The 27920-nt window shown below is 37.2% G+C and overlaps 1 protein-coding gene and 1 long non-coding RNA gene across 5 annotated transcripts; one reads left to right on the top strand and one right to left on the bottom strand.

Moving 5' to 3' along the window:
* The first annotated feature begins 1243 nt into the window (after positions 1–1243).
* Positions 1244–9505, top strand: LOC120731523. 4 transcript variants are annotated; one of them, XM_040028558.1, is made up of 12 exons: positions 1244–1339; positions 1486–1512; positions 2164–2439; positions 2669–2962; positions 3445–3738; positions 4189–4269; positions 4356–4424; positions 4580–4678; positions 6728–6768; positions 6913–6979; positions 8940–8980; positions 9087–9505. In XM_040028558.1, the coding sequence occupies exons 1-12, from the start codon at positions 1306–1308 to the stop codon at positions 9183–9185; spliced, it is 1422 nt and encodes a 473-aa protein (XP_039884492.1). In that variant the 5' UTR covers positions 1244–1305; the 3' UTR covers positions 9186–9505. The 4 variants fall into 4 exon arrangements, with proteins under 4 accessions (XP_039884492.1, XP_039884490.1, XP_039884494.1 ...); XM_040028556.1 differs by having other exon boundaries at positions 4353–4424; XM_040028560.1 differs by lacking the exon at positions 4580–4678.
* A 9570-nt stretch (positions 9506–19075) lies between these two features.
* Positions 19076–19498, bottom strand: LOC120731524. Its single transcript, XR_005695382.1, has 3 exons — positions 19414–19498; positions 19222–19267; positions 19076–19138 (listed from the first exon to the last, which is right to left on the bottom strand). It is a non-coding gene; the product is annotated as an uncharacterized LOC120731524 (long non-coding RNA).
* Positions 19499–27920: the final 8422 nt, after the last annotated feature.

The following is a 27920-nucleotide window of genomic DNA, read 5'->3' as shown; positions in this document are numbered from 1 at the left end:
CAGCAGTTAGGAGGAGCTGCTCTGCTCACAGTCAAAGCTTTCTTACTTTATAAGTCATCCTGACTGTCAACGGTTTGTCATGTTGGTCGCGTTATGTGTTGAAGCCTTTGCTTTGGATTGCTAAATAAAAACATGGCATAGACATTCAAGGGTCATGATAATGTTGCTTCTGCTGGAGTCTTTATATTAATTCTGTCTGACACATGTATATTCCAAACTGGATGCTAATCTCACAGATCCCTTGTTAATGAACGGTGAACAAAAACAAATAGATAAATAAATATCAGCTACGTCAAAGAATTATAAGTTGCAAAGCTTCAGTTTCTCACAGGATATAAACTCTAGTCTCGGTTAGTGTTCTGTGTTTGACCCACTAATGCACCACATCCTCATCCTGTTGGGGCTCATATGACTTTGTACAGTCATGAGTGGAAACTTCTCTGAGGACATGAAGTGAAATTTTTTAAAATGAGAACTGAGACAAGTATTTTAAAATATGGACATAATATGACTTTAAGGAATGAAGTGAGGCATGACAGACTTTATTATTGTAGTGCCGTTAACATGCAACATTTTCAGTGCAATATGTGATCACTAAATGAATACCCAAACAAAAATGACAGCCAGAAGTGACATTGCTATCTGATTACTGTCAGCATATTACTTTCATTGTAAATGTTTAGATCAGCGCACCAGAGCCTTGCTGAGGTTCACAGAGCTGTGAGAGCTGCAGTTCTGACTGAAGACTTCATGCCCGAGTCTAACATGAGTGTCACAATACAAAAATGTAATGATTATATCACACTGATTGTAAAAACGTATTCATAATATGCCTAAAAGAGTACATCATAATGGTAAAACAGCAAAATGCTTATTTATAGTATTTTTAAAGGTTTATTCTGATGTTTCTATAGTAAACATAACTACAGTCAGGACACGAGGTGGAAGGTTTCAATAACTATGTACCAGCATCTTAAAAGTTCATTAATAATTTGTTGTCCTGTCATTCTAGTGAATAAGCACCTCTAAGAAAAAAAAAAAAGCAGCACAAATGACCAACAAACACTTTAACTATTCTGTACCAACGCTGTAGCTGGCTGTATACACTCTAGTTATATTGGTGAAGGTTTTGAAAAGTGTATCACAGCAGGTCTGTGTGCCATGTGTTTTACTGTGGCCAGCTTGCGTGACACTGTGAACACTGTGGTTTTTCTGAAAGCAACTGACATTTAATGTAAATAAGAGTCAGAGCAGTCAGTCAGACTGTTGTAGTCTGTTCTGCACATTCACATTGTTCTTTTAATCATGGCTGATCTCCTGCTGCTAGTCGTTCTCATGTGTAAGTTAAACTTCTTATCAGGTTCATTCTATTAGGTGTTCATGTTAGCATGTTTCTCTTGTTTGCCTCAGACGTCTAACACTAGTTTAAATTTTTCATCTTTTTATTGTTAAATTAATTTTTTATTTTCTTCCTTGCTCCTTCAGATTCTTTTAATGAAATTAAGGCACAAGGTCAGTCTCTGGTTGATGTTTACTTTCTTTTTTGTCTCTGGAGCTTCTCTACAGTTACTCAGCTTTGCTCATCATGAATATTATTTGTGTAACTACATGCACTGTTTATATTATGTTTCAATATGTTTCAGTCAACTATGTTTAAGACTTTTTGAATCTATTATTATCTCAGTGCTTACTTTACCATTACATATACATATACAATATGGGGCTAAATCTATTTGATTAATCTAACATACAGTCTAAGGAGCTTGGAAGGAAAGCATCTGGGCTTCTTACATTTCTTTAAGTCTATTAAGTCCTTCATCTTTAAGTTTTCAAGAAACTCAAAGAAGATGAAAGACTTAAAGAAACTTAAAGCAGTTCAGACACTTTCCTTCCTTAGACTACGATGGGGTGGCTGTAGCTCAGGAGGTAGAGCAGGTCATCTGCTGATTGGAAGGTTGGTTTGATCCTGGCTCCTCCAGTCTGCATGCCAAATATCTCTGGGCACGACATGAACACCAAGTTTCTCTCCAATGCATCATTCGGAGTATGAATGTTTGTAAATGTTAGTTAGAAAGCCTTTAAAAGCATAGAAGAAAGTACTTGGGTGAATGTGGCATGTTGTATAAAGCATTTTGAGTGCTGACATAAACTTTAATTTTTCAGATCTTCATCCACCTAAACTGACAGTGAGCCCGCTGATGATCACAGAGACAGACTCAGTTACGCTGAACTGTCAGAATCCTCTTCCTGTCTTTCAGTGTTATTTCATCATTTCAGGATATAAAATTGATAAAACAGCTCCTTGTCTGTGGACTCTGACAGGATCTGAATTTCTGTCATTGACACATGAAAGTTCACCTGTTACAATTGAAGTGACCTGTTATTACCTTTTAGCATATAAATCTCCAATGAGTAACATGTCAGCAATCACCATACAACGTGAGTAAACACTGCTGTAGTGCAATAATATGAGGATGTTTGGCTACAGAGAAAAAAAGAAATCTGCTCTCAGCTTGGGGGTTGTACGAGGCGTGAGCAAAATCTGCATGTGAAGCCGACATAAATATTTAAAATAGTAAAACTCCCAGAGCAGTTTCTATTATTAAATTTTATTGTCAAGTAAATAAAACCTTGGTTTATTTAACTTGAGAAATGTTTATTTTTTTAGCTCCTCGGCCTGAACTGACAGTGAATCCACTGATGATCATAGAAACAGATTCAGTCACAGTGAACTGTCAGACTCCATCATCTGTTAATGTGACTCAGTGTTTTTTGTACTTTATGAGAAGAAGAAATTCTACGTCCATCTCCTGTCAGCAGACACTTACAGGAACCGAGCTCCTCTCTATGGCACAGCAGAGTTCACCTGCTGAGGTTGAAGTCACATGTTTTTACATGACAGAGCATAAAGGAAGACAATACCAGTCTCCTCACAGCAATATATCTTCAATCAACATACAAAGTAAGTGATTAAACTATCTATATTATACCTCAGTATATGATGGACATAAGTTCTTCAGTTTTTCCAAAGAAGGAAGCTAAAATGATTTTAATAAAGCTTTATTTAATTCAGAAATAACAAATCTTAGGAGGGATGTATAAATTCATTCTTAAATAAACTGTCAATTGGTTGAATTGGTTTAAGTCTAAATGCATTTAGGACCAAATTTCCAGTGAGTAACATGACAGCAATCATCACGTAAATACTGTAAATACTGTAAATACTGTAAATACTGCAGTAATGTATTAATATGTGAATGTTAAACTACAATATTAGTACAAAACAACAAAGGTGTTCTCAACTTGTGGGTGTGTGAGAAAAAATTATCATGTGCAACAAACATGATAATTTAAAAAAAAACAAACCCTCAGAACATTTTCTATTGTTAGATTTTATTTTCAAATATATGAAACATTTGTAATTTAACAAATGTTTGTTTTTAGCTACTCGACCTGAACTGACAGTGAATCCACGGATGATCACAGAAACAGACTCAGTCGCACTGAATTGTCAGGCTCCATCATCTTTTTCTGCGACTCAGTGTTTTTTGTACTTTACGAGAAGAAGAAACTCTACACCCATCTCCTGTCTGCAGATATTAAGAGGAACTGAGCTCCTCTCTTTGATACAGCAGAGTTCACCTGCTGAGGTTGAAGTCACATGTTTTTACATGTCACAACATAAAGGAGAACCATACCAGTCTCCTCACAGCAACATATATTTCATCAGTATACAAAGTAAGTAATCATACTGTGCTGGTCTATATTATATCTCAGTATAGGATGTGCATAAGCCTTCAGTTTTTTCAAACCAAAGAAGACACATAAACAGATGTTTCTAAGTCTTTAATTACCTTTAAATGTAACAGGTATTAGGAGGACATACATAATTTCATTCTTAAAAAAATGTGTATTTGTTGAATTGATTTAAGTCCATCCAGGGAGCAGAATACTCAGTAATGATAGATGTATTTGCATTTGTATACTGCATTCAGTATTATGCACTGATATCAGATGACAGCAAAACAATATTCTTTTGAATTTATAAGTTAAATTTTAAGTGTAAAACATTGACACTTTGCAGTTGTGTGTCAGTATTGCAGTAGTGGAAGGAAAATGCCTTCTGAGGTGAATCCACAAGAAACTCAAATAATGAAACAATCACAACACCATCTTCTGTTATTGCAGCAGAAAAAAACACTTTGACCTCTGCTCCTCCTACTTCTATAAACTTCACAAGTGACACAGTCACGAGGGACACAACTATTGGTAAGACTATTACAAGTTAATAAAAATGCGTAGGTCAATTGCTGTGGAGTGTTTTGACATTTGGTGATATTTGTTCATTTCAGTAGACTTTACTTCTACAAAGCTCAGCACTAAAAGGACTACTTCTTCTGTCACTACACCAAGGATATCTTCAGGTAAATGAAATTTCCTTAAACTGTATTATTAGTCTTACTAAAAGCATCTTGCTTTTGAATTTCAGTATTTATTTCCTATATGACATTCAGGATACTTTGCTTAACAAAAATGGGAAGTGAGACTGAGTCTTGCCTGTGGGCTGTGTTTTTTCTAGTACTTTTTAAACTTCTACCTGTAATTGCAACTGGTTTTGGTGTAGTCGTGGGCGTCATCTCACTGGGAATGGCTCTAGTGTGTGTGAAAAAAAGAAGTGGTAAGGACAGTAACAATTCCTTATTTCATGTAAAGCATCAAACCTTTCTATATGCATGTTTATATGCTTTCCCACAATTTTCAAAAGTGTTTATTCTGCAGAAAATGTTCCCCAACAATTTTATATGGATGAGGATTAGTGCTGCAAATGTTTAACACTGAGCTCATTGTAAATCCTTTCTATGTTTAATCTAAAGTAGAGTTGGATGTCTCGAGACCAGTCTCGAGACCACTTTTACGTGGTCTTGGTCTCGGTCTTGGTCTCGCTGTTTCAGTCTTGCGTTCTCAAATCGACATAGTGTTTGGGAGATTTGGAGTCAACCATCAGCGGAGCGGGGGGGTGGCTTACTGGGCTTAAGCCCGGGTCATTTTTTCAGAAGCATGGGGTCTTTTGGAGTGTAATTTGTTAGTTAGATGCCTGACTGACAACTGTATAAAACAAAAACAACACACGAAGCACAGAGTGCACCGTCGTAAATTCCCCCTAATTTTGGTATGATCCGAGCTCAGGCACTAGGCGACTGAGCACAGCACCCGTGCGAGTTTGCTGCAGACGAGAGCTTAAGTTTGACCAGGTACCAAAGCAAGGCATTCGTACTGTACAAATAATGTAAATATGACGGTGTATCACAAAAGATTGATATCAAACTGATCACTTGGTTGCGTTACTTGCTCTTCGAGTGAATCAACAAATGGATAAATAAAAAGCCGAACAACAATGCTTTGGTAGAATTAAAAAAATAAGTGTAGTGCAGGTCTATGATGATTTTTAGTGCTGCTATCATCTAGTTCTGATTCTGGTTCTGTCTTGGTTAAATCCTAAGTAGTCCTGATTTTGAACTGTTGTTGTCCTGTTTTAATTCTGGATCAGTTCTGGGTCTGGTCGAATTGGGGTTTAGTCCCTGTGTCTTGATACAGCCCCGACTTTGTTCTGCCTTGCTGCTTAATTAAAAAAAACTAGTTTAAGGTGTCCTGCATATGTGATATTTATTTTTTTCCTATATGAAGTCATTCTTTTTTTTTTAACAAAACTCAAAACAGAGCCTAATAATCTTTCAGTCATTTCTACCCTCACTTAATTTCCTTTCGCTGCTCAGCTCTCACACAGTGGCTCAGCTATGCTCCAATCCCTCCATATTGTGGCCAATCACATGCGAGGATATAGGATAATATCATTATGCGAAAAATAGAGAGGGTGAGAGACGCGACATTCAAGTGGAGCGTGCGTCTGTCCTCTCAGTAAGTGAGTGAGACAGACAGCGGTGAGGAGGGCTGTGCGACAGCAAAAACACATAAATATGCCTGACGCCCGTAAACGAAGCAGCATCTGCCTGCAGTTTAAAGACTTTTTTTGTCTCAGTCTTGGGCTCGTCTCGACTTGGTCTTGTCTTGGTCTCGGATTAGGCGGTCTTGACTACAAGTCTAATCTAAAGTGATACATTGATTCTTTAAAATTATGTTTGTCGAGTTTGTTCAGTAATTACAAAAAAAACAGTGTTTAATAAGGTTAGAAAATACGCCTAAATTACAAATTTATGTATATTTAAAAAAAAAAAATCAGCTGAATTAAAACGCACAAGAGCTTTGTTCATAGTCAGCGTTAGCTTGTCCTGCACACAAAACAACCAGTTGCAAACTGCAGGCCTCTCAGCTTAACAAGCTCCAGTTAACACACCCATGAGAATGTCTATGCCCATATAGATTTCAGTGGGTCCAGTTTCAAGTAGAATTCTGCTTCCACAGTCAACAGGCAGCTGCTGTCACGAAATGCAGTGTTTTTTCTCATACCTGTTTGCGTCCATCCAAACAGGTATTAGATAAAAACACTGCCATTTTGTGGCTTCATGAAAAGCTAATGACAGATGTTTGACGAAAGCAGAGATATCACTTTACTTTCATATTTATTAACTAACAATCACATGACAATTAATGCTTATCTTTTTGCCCTGATGTAACATCACTGTCACATCAACTATGTGTTGTAGCCAATGTTGTTGTTGGGGCTTTTTCTCTTGTGGTAGTTTTTTATGAGTTTTGCCTTTTGTTGTAGGTGATTTTTCAAGCACAAGAAAAACTGACAGAGGAGGATGGGTACTTTTCTTTTTCTTTTACATTTTGTTAGGTTGTTTTTTTTTTTTTTTTTATAAATTTCCCTGTATCTAATAATAATTCACGTTTTTAATTGCTAGTCATTCTTACTTCTTTTCTCAATTTCCTCTCTTTTTATCAAATAAGATGTCTCCAGATGATACTGAAGCCTTCAATATGACCAATTTAGTCCCTGGTGATGACCCACCTAAAGGTGAGCTGCTGTATTTCCTCTGTTTCCCTCAGCAGGAGGGAAACAGAGGGCTTAAATAGAATAGAATAATCCTTTAATTGTCCCACAAGTGGACATTTGCTTCTAAATACACCAGTTGTTCCCAAAGTTTTCTACCTCATAAAATATATGGCTCTTAAAGTACCACCCTCATGACTAACATTAAAATACAGTAGTATAGGCCTATTTAACACCATATATAGTTTACACAAGACAATCTTACTTCTTACATGAATGTTATTTATTTTAACTGTCATAAACAGGATGTGACAAGTAATAATAATAACAACTGTACTGCATTAAAACATTTAAAGCAGATGGGATATACGGTCTTTGATTGATGACTTATGAACCCTGCTTCCAGGTCCAACCTACTCTACGTTTATTAAGGCTGTTTTGTTTTTAATATGTTTTAATGCTTTGTATCTTGTTCTATTTACCGTATTTTCTGCACTATAAGGCGCATTTAAAATCCTTTCATTTTCTAAAAAAATCAACAGTGCGCCTTATGTATGAATTCTGGTTGTACTTACTGACCACGGACCGATTGTATGCGCTCAAAAATCTGTCAAAAAATGTTTTAGTACTACTTTGGTAAGCTACAAAGCTGCACCATTTGATGGATTATCGGAGCATTACGGCTACCGTAGTCCAGAGCCTCACGGAGTAATCTGTATCCAAAACTCCGTTCATTTCAGGTCCCAAAGTCAAACAAACACTGAGAGTTAAAAACTGTCTGAATTCTTTCATCTGTGATAAAATGATCAGAGTTTCTGCTTTACCAGAAGTAACAATTAAGTTTAATGTCCAGGCATCCATGAAAACAGAATTTATTAAATTTAACAGAGTTAGAAGTTAGCAGGAAGTTAGCCTAAATGTGATATGCCATGTTCTGACAGAGAGATTTCTGAAAAAATTAAAAAGGTACAGCTCTGCTATCACTTCCAACATAAATGAAGACAGAAAACTAAACATCAGTGTAACTCCGAAATGACAACACAGGCACGGCTTCTTCAAGATGGGCGCTTCGCTGCATTTATTGAACGCCGTGAAAACTACAAACATAAAACACAAAGGCTTTAAGCGCTTCAGTCTATCAAAAGTAACACTTGTGCTTTAACAACGAAAATTACCTCGTGGCCGCCTGCCACTTCGGAGGTCCTACAAGAATAGCTTTGCAGTCTTGTGCATTCTAAATTAAAACATAAAATAATTAGAACACCATACATTACAAATTTTCACAATATTACAATACAGTTATAGCAAATGACAAATACCTTGTACAGCTGGTAGACTAACCCGGCCTTTGCAGATAGCTCGCTGAACTCCTTAGCGTGATTATTAAACGTGGGCTCACAGCCTATACTATCACGCCCAAACCTCGCGATAATAGTGGTGTAACAAAACTTGTTCTTTGTGACAAGATAAACACACCCTTACAATATTGACCACAGAAACGTACAAGCAAGAACATTTTAACTGCTGGAACCATCTATTAAACTTCTTTATACATAAGCCATTTCTGTGACACTTACAATCAGTGACTTTTGTAGGGTAACTGAAGTTGGGCTAGCTGGTATATAATGATGTGCTACATGATATCTAGCGACACAGCTATGTTAGCATAACATAACCACAGTTATGTTGGTGAAAACATGTCACTTCCAGCCAATTTTAAATCAAAATTTCAAAGAAAGACTGGTCTGGACCAGGTAATGTGTTTAGCAAAGGTTACCATAGCAATGTAGGTGGTAAAAAGAGATCCACTTTTGTGACACTAAAATCTCTGAGTTTAGATTCAAATTACCTTGCTCAGTCAATAACCTTGCTTCATAGAACACTCCTCAGACCTTTTCCTATTTCATACACATTACATTTTCATGTATAGACATACAAAGTGAAAGAAATGTAACTCTGGATCTGTCTTCTGGTTCTGTTGCAGGGTCTGATCATCTAAACAGAAAAGAGTCTCAAACTGAGACTGTAAGTGAAACAAGTGCATCCTCAGTATTGAACTGACTACAGAGATTACTATTTACAACAGAGAAGATACAGATGCAAAAACCTTTTTGCTCTATTTTATTTCTAGTCTTCTGTATACCACTTGTACTCCACCATCCCCGAGGAGCCAGATGAAACACCTACAACGAAAACAGAACTGGCGTACAGCACTCTACAGCCACACTGAAGCATATGAAAAAATACTGAACTGGGAAAAAAACAAAACAAAAGATAAGACTATATAGCCATTACACACTCAAGCCGTATAGGTAAGGCAGGAAATGTTTTTCTTTTTTTATGTAGGAATCTCACCTGGATAACTTTTCTACTTCAGCTTTCAAATTGTATTGAAGACAACAATTTTCAAAAGATTAACATACATTTTTTTATTTTGGTGTCAGCCCATAGCTTTGTATTAACAGTGCAATGTGTGTTATTCAAGCAGCATTTGTGTTTTTCTAACCTTTTTTTCCCCAAGATTTATTTTTGTTTTTATTTTAATAACAAAAGCTGTTACAGAATACTCATGGCACATAGTAAATATCTACAACTCATTAAAATATGATAAGTTATTGTCACTGCAGAAACAAAAGTGTATATTTTTGTATCCATGCCATTCAAGGATGATTTCAAGCATCAGAAAACCAAACACAAAAAATAATCACAATATTGGTAATTACGACAAAAAAGAATAGGTAGGATTGGAGTAAGACAGTAAGTGAGGCAAAATATATATATAAATAAAAAACAAATAAATCAGCAAAATCAAAAATTAGAAAACTCATTATGTGGACTTTCCCACCCACCCTCCAGCCTTGTATTGTTCCTAATTTCCTTTCATTTATATATTTATACAGTTTAGTATCACTTGTTTATATCAACTCTTGTGTACAGGAATCAACACACTTCATGGTACAGCTACATCGTTGAGTTAAGCCAGAAAAGCCTAGTAGGGGATTAATTTAAGGCAGACCTGGGAGGTTTTGTATCACTACTATAGTCTGTCAGGTCCAGAAAAAGTAGTGTTGCTAAGAATGGGCTCTAGATTTAAAAGAAGGAAAACCAATAAAGGAATTAAGCTGATCTTAACTGATTAACCATTAATTTGGGCATTCTAAGAACTAAAATCACTAAAATCAGTGAGAACTCTAATCTTTTGATTAAGTTATTAGTTTAATGAGTCTCATAAAATACACTATTGATTTGAAACCAGTTAATGATAATTACAATCGCAGTTGAACCTCAATAGCCAGTGATGTTGAACAATTTTGCATAGCAAAGATTGGCAGCATTCATTCCTATACAACATTAAGAATGAAGAATGTTATGACTGCCATCGTAATCTTGAGTGCAAATCTAAGTGTGCAGGTGCCTTTCTGTCATTGGTGGATGTAGACCAGTGGATTTATCCTCGGCGCACCCTAACTAGTGGACCCTTTTGTTACTTGCTCGTTGCTGTTGCTTTATACTAGAGTATGTAGGGGTAGATTGCCTTTTTGTTTCTTTATAGTTTTCTCCAGTTTTTCTTACTTAGGGAGGTAAGTTTTTGTCTTTTGGTTTAATTCTATTCAGTAGGTAAGTTTGTTCAATCCTGAAGTAGTCTCCCTTTTTTGTTTTGGCATTAGGTCCACCCTGAGTTGTAATCACCCATATGGAAAAGAAATAGTAAAAACTTATATGTGATTACTCATGAAAGTGGCCACTTTCTCATTACTTTCATACATTGTTTTAGTAAGTATCCAAAACATACAAGTTTCATTATATAATTTTTCAAGGGATCTTATATCTGTTTTCACTCTTATATGCTTTTCATACAAGTTTCACACAAGACAGATACAAACTTTATAAGATTTATATATATCTTTTCCATATGGGCAGTTCTTCTTTTTGTGTTAAATAACCTCAGGAATCATTCTATTGTAAATAAATCATTATCAAATGCTATCAGTTGTGTGGCATGCTGCTTGGGGTCTGACGAGGATGGATTTCCTGTGTGTTATGTTCTGGCCACCCCTAGATGTGTTGTAACAAGAATATATGTGTATGTGAGAGAATTTCTTCACTATGTGTGACCATGTATAATAATGTATGTGCTAGGTTAATAGCCCAAGTTGTTAGTTGGCATACAAGACCTTGCATATGTCTAGTATAGACCAATTAAACTAAAATTCAGGAGCAGACCTATTACAAATATCACCATTAAATGAATTAAACAACTTGAGTTCTCCTAAAAGTCCATGTTCTTAGCCGTGTGTTGTGAAAAGCTATGTTTTGCCCAGGTGGTTTACGAGTACGTGTTTCAGCCATTGGTCAGGGCACAGCTTCATGAATACAAAAACTGCCTTGGTGTAAGAAGGAAATAAGTTCTATAGTGACCATGAGAAATGCACCCAGTCCACCAGATATGCATGCAGCATCTGCGTGCAGATATTGGAGGGAAGATAATGTATGTATAGTAAAGAAGTTTCTAGTGAACGGGGAAGGTATAGTATGAAGTACACTGGAGGGTGCTTCAATAACACAAACAATTAAGCGACTCTAGGTGGCTAATATGCATTTACATGTAAACATGTTAGTCATTTCTTTTTAAACACTTTCTTGTGATTATTTTCATTTTGGCTTGAAATAAAACACCTCCCTCTGCTGGTGCTGCAGCTTACTGAAACTTCTGCATGTGTGTCCATTTAAAACTCCACATACATGTAATGAATAAAATGATACTTCTTCCAATAAAAAAAGATTATTGTTAAAAGACAGAACCAGTCAGGCAAGGTAAAAACTAGTTTAGTCTCTGGCTTCAAACAGCTTCTCCTGTGCTCTGTCCCCTTGCTTCCTGTGTATCCACACACAGTTCTCATCCTTTCTGTCTCCAAATTGTTATTCAAAAATTGTGATTATTAATTGGCAAGACTAAGGAAAATGGCGATGAGGTTAATTTCTTTCTCAGTTGCAGATTTTATTTAACAAGATTGAGCAAATACTCAAAATAATAAAGTAAGTCCACTAATAAGATAACATAAAGTTCAGGCATACAGCTTACAATTAGGGATGCGCGTGACTAGTTGACTAGACGATTGATCGTTGTTGTTGTCACTGGTTGGAGATTGCTTCATTATCTTGTTATTCTTTTATTGCAACATGCATCACTTATAATGCACAGCACAACACAACGCACTTTTCAGTCTTGATTTAGTATTTTTCAGATGTTAGGACATGCTTTGTTCCTCTGGACACAGATACACAAAAGCACACGTGCACGTTCACACTCACGCACGCACGCACGCACGCACGCACACACTCACACACACACACACACACACACAAACAAACGAACAAAACAAATTTTAAATTAGGGAGTTTTTTTCTTAAATATTGCTGGCTTTAAAACAAGAACAATCACAATAAAACCATTTTAAAATCCACATTGTATTTCTGGTCATTTTTGTGATGTCCATCCATCCATCTATTTGCTTCCGCTTATCCTGGAGCCTGTCCCAGCTGTCTTAGGGAAAGAGGCGGGGTACACCCTGGACAGGTGGCCAGTCTGTCACAGAGCTAGCACATAGACACAGACAACCATTCGTGCTCACATTCACAACTATGAGCAATTTAGAGTTTCCAGTTAACCTATCCCCACTAAGCACATGCCTTTGGACTGCACAAATTTATTTTATTCATGTTCTCTAAAAGCATACCATGAATAAAAAGTTGGATTTGTTTGCTTGAACAGATACGTAGGCAGTAGATTATGAAATCTTTCTTTAAAAAATTAACACCTTACATAAAACCTAAACATATGCAGACCACACAAGTGGGAGAACAACTCTGCATTCTAATACTGTAGCTAGCCTCTATTTCTATACTTTGCATTTATACTAAAATGATTTTGTCATCATGTACGTTTGTGAACTTCTGTGGTTTTCTAGGAGAGTTGTTAAGCTACCGAGTGCATTCATTCTTTTTAAGGTTGAGCTTTTCTCTTGAGCTTTTTTCTTTTTGAAGTGAGGAAATAAAATCCTAACAGCACCTCTCTTTTGGTGTCAGAAAGCTACTGTTGTGGTTTTTTAAAAAAAAAAAGTGTTTCTATCTAAGTTTCTAATAAAACTTTATAGGGGTATAGAGTGGGGTCATTTTAAAAATCCATTAAAATTTGGCTTACACCCACCAAGATCTTCATGGTCACCTTAATGATTTATTGGTCAAAAACTGACAGAAGGCTTAGAAATTATAACTTAGAAATTATGATTCAAACACGTGCTGTGTGTATGGGTAAAAGATGAAAAATATCACATCAGATTTGACCATGGTTCAAAGCGATATCAATGTTCTATAGCGCTATTTAAAACTATATTTCTTAAAGTACAATGTTGTACTGACAGCATATAGGGGAATGATGTGGGGATTCTAACTGTCACCTTAGTTGACCTCTGACCTCTTTTTCAAGGTTAAACAAGGTCAAATTTATTATTGTGCCTCTTTGTGTTTCATGGTATTTTTATTTCTGCCATTTCTTGTTTCCATTTTTACTTCATGTTTAATGTTATTTATACATTTGTATTATTTGTATTTTACTTTGCTGGCGTCCTCGTTTGCCTCTCTTTGGTTTTAATTCCTACTTCCTACAGAAAAAACGTATTGTTTGTTCTGTCCTTATAAGATTCACCTCAGCTTGACTGTTCTCACGCCGGTCTGTTCAGTCTGTCTGCTCTATGAGTATATTATGTTGTATATAGTCTTCCTGTTATCAGATATCAGAATGTCTATTTGCTTTTTGAAGGTCCACCTTGTGCCTCTTCTTTTTTGGATTCCAGGTTTGTTTTTTCCCCAGCTTTTAGATTCTGTGTTTCTGTGGTTTTAGATGAAACAGAGGTCTCCTGCATTTGGGCCCTGTCTCTAGTTATCTGTAACAAATGCACACAGAAAACATACACATAGAATAAAACATATATAGAACTTCATGCTCTGTTTAATCTTTTTATTGTTGGACATTATTTATAATAGGTCTCAGTAAAACCCCTGAGTTCAGCCACAACCTGTTTTAGTATCCTCTTTTTAGACACACTTTCTTCTAATTGGTTGAGCATTACAATGACGAACGGCAGTTCAAAGTTCTGTGAGTTTCTGAGTAATACAATCTCTTCTTAGCTATGCTGCTTGTCAGTCTGTTGTAATGTGTTGACACCTTTGCTATGGTTGGCAAGAAAAAAATAGCATAGATCTTAATGCATGAGGGCCATGTAGCTGCTGCTGAAATAGCATGAACTCTGCCACACACATATGTATATACCAAATTGTATTTAACCTCCCTTTGGAATAGTTGATGAACAAACAAGGAAACTACACTCAATCACAGATTAAAGAGAAAAAATAGAACTTTTAGCATGGAGATATGACAATACATTTAGACATGGTGAGGGGAAAACTAACAGTAAATACATGTGAGAGGGCAACAGCCAGGTCCACTCACACATAATCAAGTCTGTTCATTTTGTAAAGATCTGTGAGTACTGGCAACATGTATTAATGAACCTAAAATAAGCCCTGAAGGACATCATGTGAGATAACATGTCAGTTAATTAGAGCGACTGTGAAAAGTTCAATTGAGGAAAACTTTGACATTTTAGTAAAAATGCTTACAGTAGTTATACTCCTGTTAAGTGGTATAAACAGTGGTGTGCTGTGACTTTTACAGAAAGGTAAGCAGCGACTATACCCCTCTAACCCCTGCATAAAATAAAATAAAGCTTCCTTTGCTCTTTAACAAGACAAGCTGGTTCAGATTAAAACAATATTGCTCTGACAGGATCTTGCTTGCTTCCTGGACATCTTCTCCTTTCTCCTGTGGATTTGCAAATTGTATTATTGCTATAGTTATCAAACTTTTTACTACTAGCTGAAAATTATGTTAGTTGTTTTAGATGTGACAGAATTTGTTAGAATAAAAGAAACTTACTATGAAAAAAAAATTACTACACACAAATTGTATTACTGGCAAATTTTAGAAAAGTATCAAAAATGTAAATATTTATTCTGTAGAAAAAAGTTATATGGTTCAGTGTTAGTGCTGCAGATATTCAAGATCTGACATTTAAGAACGCTTATAAACTGTTCAATCTACAGTAAAGGATCATTATCTATAAATTATATGTTTGTAGTGTTTGTGCAGTGAGAACGAGAGTGGAACCTCAGCTCAGAAACATACCTAAATCCTGATTTAAAAACAACAAAAGCAACAACAACAACAACGATAAATTACGTACATTAAACAACAAACAAAATAAAAATCTAGCACGCTCTATAACAAGCCAGTCCCATCTAAAACCTGAGGTTTATCTACATTGTGGATGCACAAACAACCTGCTGAAAGCTAAAGGCCTCAGCTTTAAAAGTGTCAGCTCACGAGAACGCCTACCCTCATACAGATTTAATTGGCTCTGTTGTCAAGCTGCATAAATTCAACTTCCAGTGAGAATAGCCGTCTTAGGCCACAAGATGGCAGTGATGTGGATGGATGCAAACATGCTTAAGAGAAGATTTATCACAGAAAGCTTTTTAAGATAAAAGTCGAGCTGTTGGTTGTTTAAATTGATGTCTGTTTTCTGTTTTGTTAGACAAGCAGTGCTTGCCTTGCTTGCTCTGATGTGATGCCACTGAGTTTAAAAATAATACCACCCTTGCATTTCTATATAAAACTACAGCCATTACACTTTTGGGATCTTTGTCTAACAGGTTTCAATAGCTATGCACCAGCAAAAGTTCACTAATAATGTACTCAGGCCAATATAATAGCAAGTCTCTTCAAAAACACTCAAAGTCTGTGAATTATGGAGATTTTGATGTAGATGTTATAAATCTATTATAAAAAACATGATAGCAAAATAATACTTCAAACTACATAATATTAAGCATTAGTATGATATTAATGAATACTTCATCTGTTATAAAGCACTACGCCTCCTTAGCATGACATTTATACAAATGAATATAACATGGAAACAAAGTAAAAGAGAGTGCCGCTGTCCATTCGGTTTTAACAAATGGTGCTGGATGGGGATAAATATAGCATGAGACATGAGTTGTACACACTCAAAGAGGAGATTCAGGAACATTTATGTAAGGAATAATTACATTGAAACCCTTCTTGGGGAGTTTAGCTGTGTTAAGCTAGCGCTAAATAGCCTTATAGCTGTGTTCTCTGTTGATGCGTTGGTATGGCAGACTCTATATTTCAATATTGATGGGTGAACTTGACTTCACATTCCATTTACTGCTCTTTTGGGTTGTTTTAAAGGTTTAATGACTTGGAAATTTTAAAAATTAATAATCACTTTTTTGAGCTTTGGATGCCAGGTTACTTTTTTCTCATGTTAATATAAAGGCCATTACACGCCAAGCATGTTGCGAAAAAGTAACATGAATTTTGGATCTAAATTTGTCATGTAATGATAATAAACACTTAATTCATCCTTTAAAACCCCAAAAGTTGATTCTGTTTATCTGGACGTAACGCTTTCAGTGGGAGAAAAGTTTCGTTAATCATCCAAGTGACTTCTTTAGTCTCAGGTTTCTCCACCCTTATAAAGACTACATTTGAATAATAACTGAAATGTACATGAAATTACATACAAAAGAACATTAAGAACAGGTGAGCCTGTGAGATGATAAAACTTTTGAGACTCCATTGAAATTTTTTCTTTGGGATTCTCCACAATGAAGGAGATGCCAAGCCACCCATGAACCTGATTCACACCAAACCTCCTTATCCTGAGGCAGTGGTGCCAACTCCTCACTAAGGAAAATCACTATTGGCTGTTCTAAAAGTTGCTAGAAGTTGCTAAATGGCATCATCGCCTAATTTGCATAATTGGTCATGCTTATATAATTGTAACAGACATTGTAGGGGAGAGAAATAACATTGTGGAAGGACATAAGTGAGTAAAAAACACTCACTTATATATTTAGAACTACAAATTTAATTTAGCAATTATTGTGTTTTTTTTATGTCGCAATGAGGTCACACAAAACACTGAACTAACAACAAGTAACTGCTTGAATTAACCATAAATGACATCATAAAATAAATACTCATGTTTAGAAAACTTCTATTAACGCACACATATGTGTAAATGTGAATCTAAACACTTAAATCATTAACATAGATAGACTTTGGAAACAGTTCCTAAACAATGTATTAGTTCTTGATGTAATACTTTATTCTGAAATAGTTAATCCATCATTTATAAATTATAAAAATGCTGTCATTTATTAGTTCTGCAGGGAGTGCAGAATTATTAGGCAAATGAGTATTTTGTCCACATCATCCTCTTCATGCATGTTGTCTTACTCCAAGCTGTACAGGCTCGAAAGCCTACTACCAATGAAGCATATTAGGTGATGTGCATCTCTGTAATGAGAAGGGGTGTGGTCTAATGACATCAACACCCTATATCAGGTGTGCATAATTATTAGGCAACGTCCTTTCCTTTGGCAAAATGGGTCAAAAGAAGGACTTGACAGGCTCAGAAAAGTCAAAAATAGTGAGATATCTTGCAGAGGGATGCAGCAGTCTCAAAATTGCAAAGCTTCTGAAGCGTGATCATCAAACAATCAAGCGTTTCATTCAAAATAGTCAACAGGGTCGCAAGAAGCGTGTGGAAAAACCAAGGCGCAAAATAACTGCCCATGAACTGAGAAAAGTCAAGCGTGCAGCTGCCAAGATGCCACTTGCCACCAGTTTGGCCATATTTCAGAGCTGCAACATCACTGGAGTGCCCAAAAGCACAAGGTGTGCAATACTCAGAGACATGGTAAGAAAGGCTGAAAGACGACCACCACTGAACAAGACACACAAGCTGAAACGTCAAGACTGGGCCAAGAAATATCTCAAGACTGGTTTTTCTAAGGTTTTATGGACTGATGAAATGAGAGTGAGTCTTGATGGGCCAGATGGATGGGCCCGTGGCTGGATTGGTAAAGGGCAGAGAGCTCCAGTCCGACTCAGACGCCAGCAAGGTGGAGGTGGAGTACTGGTTTGGGCTGGTATCATCAAAGATGAGCTTGTGGGGCCTTTTCGGGTTGAGGATGGAGTCAAGCTCAACTCCCAGTCCTACTGCCAGTTTCTGGAAGACACCTTCTTCAAGCAGTGGTACAGGAAGAAGTCTGCATCCTTCAAGAAAAACATGATTTTCATGCAGGACAATGCTCCATCACACGCGTCCAAGTACTCCACAGCGTGGCTGGCAAGAAAGGGTATAAAAGAAGAAAAACTAATGACATGGCCTCCTTGTTCACCTGATCTGAACCCCATTGAGAACCTGTGGTCCATCATCAAATGTGAGATTTACAAGGAGGGAAAACAGTGCACCTCTCTGAACAGTGTCTGGGAGGCTGTGGTTGCTGCTGCACGCAACGTTGATGGTGAACAGATCAAAACACTGACAGAATCCATGGATGGCAGGCTTTTGAGTGTCCTTGCAAAGAAAGGTGGCTATATTGGTCGCTGATTTGTTTTTGTTTTGTTTTTTAATGTCAGAAATGTATATTTGTGAATGTGGAGATGTTATATTGGTTTCACTGGTAAAAATAAATAATTGAAATGGGTATATATTTGTTTTTTGTTAAGTTGCCTAATAATTATGCACAGTAATAGTCACCTGCACACACAGATATCCCCCTAAAATAGCTAAAACTAAAAACAAACGAAAAACTACTTCCAAAAACATTCAGCTTTGATATTAATGAGTTTTTTGGGTTCATTGAGAACATGGTTGTTGTTCAATAATAAAATTATTCCTCAAAAATACAACTTGCCTAATAATTCTGCACTCCCTGTGTATATATATATATATATATATATATATATATATAGTGTATCATTTCAAAAACAGGATATGTTTGGCTCTTTTGATTTATTTATGACTATACTCACACTTTGTTCTGTGTTATTCCAGATGGCCCCGGTTCTTGACACGCTGGGTACTCTGTCTCAGATCTGATGTATTAGAACATTTGTAAATATTTAAACCTTTTTTTCCCCTTTAAATTGGTTGTCATGTATACAGAGACTTGTATACATACCTAACGTAAGGCTTGGTCTTATTGCATCTGCTTCTGTGGGTTTTTGTGGTCAACTTATTGACCCTGTGCCGGGGGTATAAGCACAGTTAATACACGGTTTAAACAAAACAGACTTATATTTAAAACATGTGTAACACTGTATTTACCTTGTGTTTTTTAGAGGTGTAGTTTGACCTATATAGGCCTGTGATCCTGTAGAAAGAGAGAGAAATATACATTTTAAATGTTACTATATGAGAAAACAGGTATGATTGGTTCTAAACAACGAGACAGAAACTGTTTTGTGTGAGCGGGTGACTGTTTTTTTAAAAAAAAGAAGAAGAAGAAGAAACACGAACCTTGTGTATGTGAAATGTATGCTGTCCCGTTGTGCCGAGCTCCTAAAAATCAGGCTTTTGTTTTAGAAAAGAAAACAGATTGAACATACTATGATATACTGCGGTATAAATTTAAAAATACAATAATAGTTTTGTTTTACTTACCAGATATGAAGTCCATGTTAAAAAAAGAACACTGTTAGTTTTGTTGACCGTGCTGATGAACAAAGTGCTGTGCTTGCTAGTGCCAATATGAAGTAGTGAGGAAAAATACAGGGTGTCTGGTTAGAGTGTTTTTATATAGGTGGGGCTAGTTTCAGTTGATCCCTCTGACATGAGATAAGATTAAAAGAGTAGGATAATAATAATAATAATAATGGATTGGATTTATATAGCGCTTTTCAAGGCACCCAAAGCGCTTTACAATGCCACTATTCATTCACTCTCACATTCACACACTGGTGGAGGCAAGCTACGGTTGTAGCCACAGCTGCCCTGGGGCAGACTGACAGAAGCGAGGCTGCCATATCGCGCCATCGGCCCCTCTGACCAAGGTGGTTCGGTTAGTCAGTAGGAAGTGTAATTGTCTGCCTGTAGAGATAAAGGTGTGGGGTGTAAGAAAATGTGGTGAAACTATAGAGGTCCCTAGGATGTGTTCATTCTGTCCTTATCACGGATCAGTCGTCCTGTCCCCTTGGCAGAAAAACAGCCCCATAGCATGATGTTTCCACCCCCATGCTTCACAGTAGGTATGGTGTTCTTGGGATGCAACTCAGTATTCTTCTTCCTCCAAACACGACGAGTTGAGTTTATACCAAAAAGTTCTACTTTGGTTTCATCTGACCACATGACATTCTCCCAATCCTCTGCTGTATCATCCATGTGCTCTCTGGCAAACTTCAGACGGGCCTGGACATGCACTGGCTTCAGCAGCGGAACACGTCTGGCACTGCGGGATTTGATTCCCTGCCGTTGTAGTGTGTTACTGATGGTGACCTTTGTTACTTTGGTCCCAGCTCTCTGCAGGTCATTCACCAGGTCCCCCCGTGTGGTTCTAGGATCTTTGCTCACCGTTCTCATGATCATTTTGACCCCACGGGATGAGATCTTGCGTGGAGCCCCAGATCGAGGGAGATTATCAGTGGTCTTGTATGTCTTCCATTTTCTGATGATTGCTCCCACAGTTGATTTTTTCACACCAAGCTGCTTGCCTATTGTAGATTCACTCTTCCCAGTCTGGTGCAGGTCTACAATACTTTTCCTGGTGTCCTTCGAAAGCTCTTTGGTCTTGGCCATGGCGGAGTTTGGAGTCTGACTGTTTGAGGCTGTGGACAGGTGTCTTTTATACAGATGATGAGTTCAAACAGGTGCCATTCATACAGGTAACGAGTGGGGGACAGAAAAGCTTCTTACAGAAGACGTTACAGGTCTGTGAGAGCCAGAGATTTTCCTTGTTTGAGGTGACCAAATACTTATTTTCCACCCTAATTTACGAATAAATTCTTTACAAATCCTACCATGTGGATTCATGGATTTTTTTTTCACATTCTGTCTCTCACAGTTGAAGTGTACCTCTGGTGCAAATTACTGACCTCTGTCATCATTTTAAGTGGGGGAACTTGCACAATCGGTGGCTGACTAAATACTTTTTTGCCCCACTGTATGTGTAATCAACAAGTCTTACTGTTGCAGTGTGTTTGTGACTAGTAGATAATTATAGGGCTAGATGCATTAAAGGAACGTTGGGGGTTGATACAGTGCTAGTGTGACTATGTGTGACTATGTGCTTTTAGAAGTATCACAGTTTATTTCTAAAGGGATACATGTTGTTTGTGGTATTCTGTTTAAAAACTATTAGCCTGTGAAACTATTAGAAAAGTGAAATCTTCCTAAACTAGTTAAATTAAATGCTGTGTGGGAATACAAGGTTTTTAGAAGTATCACTGTTTATTTCTAAAGGGATACCTGTTATTTGTGGCACACTGTTTGAAACTATTAGCCTCTGTGTGTTTCAGAGCACTAAAGAAAAATCAAAATGCTCCAAACTAGTTAAAATACCCCTAAACTAGTTAAATTAAATCATCTATGTCTAAATAACAGAGCTCTGAGACCTATACAATCCTTTAAAAAGAGTTTAATTAAAACACATAATGGTTTCATTAAATAAAACGCTATTAAACACTTGTGAACTCATATGACCCCTGAACTGAACTGGGGAGGGGGAGCAAAAAAAGTGCAGGTATATTACTACTATCACATTATATGTAGTCAAGTTATATATTTAAGTATTATATATTTAGTAGGACAGACGCTTTTCTCTGTGTGCTGGATGTGAGACGGCGCGAGTAAGAGGCACAATTTAGGCTGTGCGCTGGATGTGAGGAAGAGGGATCGTTTGAAGAAAAAAGACTAAGGGTTTAGGAGCGGTGAGTTCGGGAGAAGCCGGAGGGTTTTTTCAGGAGGTTTCCTGCTTGTTTGCCTAAGGTTTGGGTGGGAGCCGCGGTGCGCTGAATTTGAGAAAAAAGACTAAGGATTTTTTAAGGGTTTTGGGAATAGAGTGGGAGTGCTTATCGAGTTATTCTAGGGGTTTTTTGTTGTTGTGCGTTTTTTGGAGAAAGACGGAGGGTTTTTCAGGAGGTTTTTGCTGGGAGCCGTGGTGCGCTTATGCTTTTTCGGGGATCACAAAAGTTTTTTACGACTCGGACTTTGATTCTAAATCTCCTTGTTCGGATTAAACAAATGCAAATAAATTGAAATAAAGTTTTCCAACGAGGCATGCAACCTGTATCTCCCGCCATACTGAACGTTACAAAAGCACAAGTTTAACTAAGCACTTTTACTCTGGTTTAAGACATTTTCACACACACACACACACACACACAGGAGCACGGGCCCAGACACTGGCGCGCGCAGGCACGCATGGACACACAGGTTTGGGGTGCGCGCATTTTTAAGCATAAAAAAAGTAAAAACTTTTTAATGGCTTAAAATTAAAGAATGCTATTTTTTGATATAAAAATGTTTTAATAGTCAAATATTTTTTTCTTTTGGAAAAAATTAATGAGTTATGAACTACCATAATTTGATGAATATCATAATTTGATGAATGTCATAATTTTATGAATATCATATTTTTATTACTTACTGGGGTCATTTTTCCGAGGGGGTCATAAATCACTCAGTTTGACACAATGGGGCCTAATATCACTTTCTGGAGGACGGTAGTGAGAAGTACTAGGAGTTGTGTCACAGAGGTCAGCTCCCACGAACCTATACATGGGCAATGTCTAGCCAGACCTTGCCCATGGAGAGCACTTAGCTGTTTGGTCTCCAGATATATCTATTCCCTAAATGCTTGGAAAATAAAGAGTGTGAAATGAAGTTCTTGTCTCCGCTTGATCTCTACCATCAAAAGAACCTGTCGGTGTACTTCAACAGTACTTTAACCTTTGTACTGTTTTCATCAGTTAACTTTATTAAAAAGAGTGAAGATATGTGATGATTTGTCTGTTGTCACCGGGTGGTGCTGATGCCTAAATCTGAGGGCAGGTCATGTAATCAGAAAGAGAAATTTATCATCACAAACCGTGAAATATAAAGTTTATCCCTCAAATCTGAAATAAAGCTGATCCTTCTCTATCCTTACACACTCAGGAACCTCAGTTGAGGTCCTGGTCGTTGTGTCCTTGGGCAAGACACTTTACCCTACCGCCTACTGGTGATGGCGCGATATGGCAGCCTTGCTTCTGTCAGTCTGCCCCAGGGCAGCTGTGGCTACAACCGTAGCTTGCCTCCACCAGTGTGTGAATGCGAGAGTGAATGAATAGTGGCATTGTAAAGTGCTTTGGGTGCCTTGAAAAGCGCTATATAAATCCAATCCGTTATTATTATTATTATTATTATTATTATTATTATTATTAGAATCAAACATATGAGAAAGGAGACCCACTGAACACAAATCAACGTGATGAGAACCACTGATAATGAAAGAAAGCATCTTTGGGAAAAAATTTTTTGAGGAGAATTTTTTTTCTTTCTTTCAGAATTAGAATTTTAGTCTGACCCCAGTCCCATCTACTAACAGAGGAGGCGGGGTTTATAACCTGTACTGCAGCCAGACACCAGGGGGCGAGAGAGACGTTTTGGCTTCATTGCGAGCTATTAGGTTGTCCATGTTTTCTACAATTATTAGCTCTGTCCCAATTTCTAGGCCGCATCCTTCGGAGGACCCAGCCTTCGCGGTCTATGTGGGCCGGGTCCTTTGAAGACCGAGAAGGCCGGAAGTGCGAGACTGTGAAATGGGACGGTTGAGCCTTCAGATTTGGTGGAGTTTAATAAACTCTGATGTCTGCTCCTTGCTTACTAAAATCTTAGAAATATGGTATCTAGCCAGATTCTTACTCTGGATGGCATTACCTTGGCCTCCAGTAACACTGTTAGGAACCCAGGACATGTCCTTCAATGCACATATTGAACAAATATGTAGGACTGCTTTCTTCCATTTGCGCAACGTCTCTAAAATTAGAAATATCCTGTCTCAGAGTGATGCTGAAAAACTAGTTCATGCATTTATTACTTCTAGGCTGGACTACTGTAATTCATTATTATCAGGATTTCCTAACAACTCCCTGAAAAGCCTTCAGTTAATCCAAAATGCTGCAGCAAGAGTCCTGACAGGGACTAGAAAGAGAGAGCATATTTCTCCTGTATTGGCTTCCCTTCAATAGCTCCCTGTTAAATCCAGAATTGAATTCAAAATCCTGCTCCTCACATACAAGGTCTTAAATAATCAGTCCCCATCTTATCTTAATGACCTTATAGTGCCATATCACCCTATTAGAGCACTTCGCTCTCGCAATGCAGGCCTACTTGTTGTTCCTAGAGTATTGAATTTTCTGTTTGAGGTTTATTCAGCTTTGTGAAAACTTTATCTCAGCCAAACCGATTTACTCAGGAACAAATAAAACACTGAAAAAAACCAAAAAATAAAATCTTGAAGTTATCCAAGTGACCTATATATCACGTTTAACCTGAGTGCTGGGAGTCCGGTGTTCTTGCCGGCTCTACTGAGCTGGGACACAGCTTCTATTCAGGTTTTTGGTCCTTCCCAGTCACATCATGATGATGATGGGATGATGATATCTGTCTTGTGTAAAACTTGTATGAAAAGCATACAAGAGTGAAAACAGATATAAGATCCCTTTAAAAATTATATAAATGAAACTTGTATGTTTTGGATACTTACTAAAAAAATATATGAAAGTAATGAGAAAGTGGCCACTTTTATGAGTAAATCATATAAGCCTTATATGACTCGTTATATGAAGTCACATCTTATGCAAGTCTTTTATAAGTTTTTACTATTGCTTTTCCATATGGGGTTGCTCTGCCTGGAAGCTAAGGTGGAAACCTGGTCCTGGCCTGGTGGCTGGTCCTGCCGACTGGGCCTGCTGGCTGATGGTGGAGCCTGGTTGTGGCCTGGTTGTTGAAAAAGAACAAAGAAAACAAAATGAATGCTTTTTGTTTTATATCATGTATATGGGATGAATGTCCAGTATGTTTATTGTCTCCACTGGTTTCAGTTATGTAAGTTCATTATAAATCAAGCTCATGTATATTGCTGATGATTACTATTATATCTGCAGAAGAACAGCAACCTAATCCAAAAAGAAAAAGCGTTGCTGATATAAAAACCCGATATCAATGATTCCACAAAATTAAAAATCAACTGCAAGAATTTAAAAAGAAAAATCAAATCAGGATTCAAAAGATTCAACAAACACAAACATTTACATGTCAAGCATTAAAAAAAATGTTCACCCATACAAAAACACAAACTCAATGCATTGACCAAGAACCCAAAAGAGAAAACTCAAAGACTATGGCAAGTTTTCACTGGTGAATGCTGAAATGTTTTATTTTTAAAAGATATAAAAAAAAATTTCATTGATAACGTAATTTCGAACATAACAAAACACAACACAAGGCCATAAAAATTAAATTAAGTCAGCATGTAGACAATGGAAACAGTGCCTATATGTATTTCTGTAGCCTGTTAAATATGATGTTTTCTGATGCTGCCTGTGGTTTCCTGATAGCAAGTATATCGTGTCTCAAGACCACGTTTCCTTATACTCAGATAGGTGTAGTTTTTATATCTCAGTATTCAGCTTCATCACGGCTGGACATTTGCTATTTGCCATCCTCACCTCTAACTTCAGTTTGTTATCATTGCTTTATATTCGACTTGGTTTTATGTTTAACTCAATCCCTATTTAATGTTGATTTTTATAAAATATTAAATGTTTATGTAATTACAGTATTTTACGTAGACTGACAGAATTACACTTAGTGGGAGTTGCAATCTTTTAACATTTCGTTTTTAATAAATTCTCTCTCCAGCAGATTTTTGTTGATGATATCAAAACGAAGTTAGTCAGAAAACCGAGTATTTACTTTCATGGTCACCTGCCTGATGTGGTGATGTTAGCAGCCTTTCCTCCACCAAAACTGACTCTGAGTAAATCCTCGATCACAGTGACAGCCTCAGTCATATTGAGCTGTGAAGCTCTGTCAGTGTAATTTCTACATTGCAAGCCAAGTGTCTACAGGCTCCTCCTGTGTGCAGACACTAACAGGGACTGTGTTGTTGGAGATGGTTAGAAAGATTTTACCTGTTGAAGCTGAAGTTTGGTGTGCTTATGTTACAAAACTTGATACTTTTCTTTTTATGTCCCATCTACTTTATGACCCATCTACTATTGCTATAAACAGTAAGTAACTGTACTGCCATGAACTTCATATATATATATACTGCAATTATAGTCTATAGATGGACTTGAATCATTTACACCTCTATGCTGACTCTGAGAAAGACCTAACTTCCGTTTTTTCAGGCTCTTTTTCACCTAAACTGAAAGTGAGACCACAGGTGATCACAGAGATAGACTCAGTCATACTGCACTGTGAGACTCCACCATCTGTTTCTATATCTGATTGTTATTTCTGCACTTCAAGGCAACAACTTGCCAAACGATTTTCTTGTCTGCAGAAGTTGAATGATCTGAAAAGCTATTGTTTGCACATAAAGGTGCAACTATTACAGTAAAACTGGTCTGTTTGTACCTTTTTATATATCAGTCTCCGTGTGTGCAGACAACAATATTACAATATGCAGTAAAACCACTCTATACCTATTTCAGACACATATGTTAAAAGAAAAGTTCTCCTGTCCGACACACCAGACAGCAACTAAACTTCTGGAGATGGCCGGTCTCAGACCACATGGAGAGTGAATTGTTCTTACACACCCCAAACGAGAGGGTCAAACTCTTTGTACAGTGACTCTTCCTCCATCATCATCAAAAGTGAGTCTGCGGCTTTACCACAAAGTACTGATATTATCTTAATGTGTGAAAGCAAAGCATGCTTTCAGTATGTTGGTCAGACACAGATGTGATCCTAACTGCTGTTAAATGTTTCAACTTTTCAGCTCCTCTTCCATATTATTACATACTGATACACCACCCTAACAACAGACGTTTGTGCTGTAATGGTAAATGGTAAATGGCCTGCATTTGTAGAGCGCTTTACTCAGTCCCTAAGGACCCCAAAGTGCTTTACACTACATTCAGTCATTAACCCATTCACACACACATTCGCCACCGGGCCCTCTGACCACCACCAGTAGGCAAACATGGGGTTAGTATCTTGCCCAAGGATATTTGGCATGCAGCCAGGAGGCAGCCTGGGATCGAACCACCTTCTGATTAGTGGCTGACCTGCTCTGCCACCTGAGCTACAGCCACCCCTCAATAATATGTCAGTTGTATTTTATTTAAAGGTTGGGATAAGAACCACACCTTTAACAACCTTCATTCCTGGGGACAGACTTGATCAAGGTATTCTTCATCTACAGTAACCTAACCTCCATTACTGTACAAAGTAAGTGACTGTCACTCTTGTCCTATCATATCTTAAAACGAAATGATATTAATAAAACTTTTTCACTTTTGAGTTTTAAAAACCTTCATTACAAGTAAAATGTTTTCTACAGTAAGATGCAGCTCATTGTTTTTTGCAGGTTTGGTTAACATTTTGCTGTAATCTGTGTGATCCTGAGAAGTCAATATTTTAACTCCATTGATTACATATTGATTACAAAATACACAGATTTATTCTCGTAAGTGTCACAGAGATGAGCTGCCCGTTGACTTGTCAGTTCAAATATTAAAATCCGTTTAAAACTTTAGCAGAATGAGGCCTGTTTGTTCTCCAAGTCTGTCATGCTTCTCGATATTTAGAGGCCTAAATCAATTTTGAGACATTATGGAAAGAGACTTGATGATAACATTAGTACAGCCCCAGGAGAGACATGTATCTACCCAGAGGTCCACATCATTATCACTTAGCAGTTTATATCACTTAAATTTATTGTTTTAAAGGTTTTGTGAACAGGCATTTATTTATTATTTGTACTACTTTTGTCATGTTAAAGCTGCTGCAGGCCTTCTCCTGATGAGCTGGGC

This window comes from Simochromis diagramma, unplaced genomic scaffold (genome assembly GCF_900408965.1).
Source record: "Simochromis diagramma unplaced genomic scaffold, fSimDia1.1 OVJJ01000483.1, whole genome shotgun sequence".
Taxonomy (NCBI): Eukaryota; Metazoa; Chordata; class Actinopteri; order Cichliformes; family Cichlidae; genus Simochromis; species Simochromis diagramma.
The sequence above is the reverse complement of the archived record's forward strand: the minus strand, read 5'-3'. Positions and strand labels throughout refer to the sequence as shown.

What these genes read in the sequence shown, in the direction of transcription:
- LOC120731523 (XM_040028556.1), top strand. Translation starts at nt 1,306, where the DNA reads ATGGCTGATCTCCTGCTGCTAGTCGTTCTCATGT. An exon ending in CACGAGGGACACAACTATTG is followed by an intron (nt 4,270 to 4,352) that starts GTAAGACTATTA and finishes TGTTCATTTCAG; the next exon opens with TAGACTTTACTTCTACAAAG. An exon ending in TGGTGATGACCCACCTAAAG is followed by an intron (nt 6,980 to 8,939) that starts GTGAGCTGCTGT and finishes GTTCTGTTGCAG; the next exon opens with GGTCTGATCATCTAAACAGA.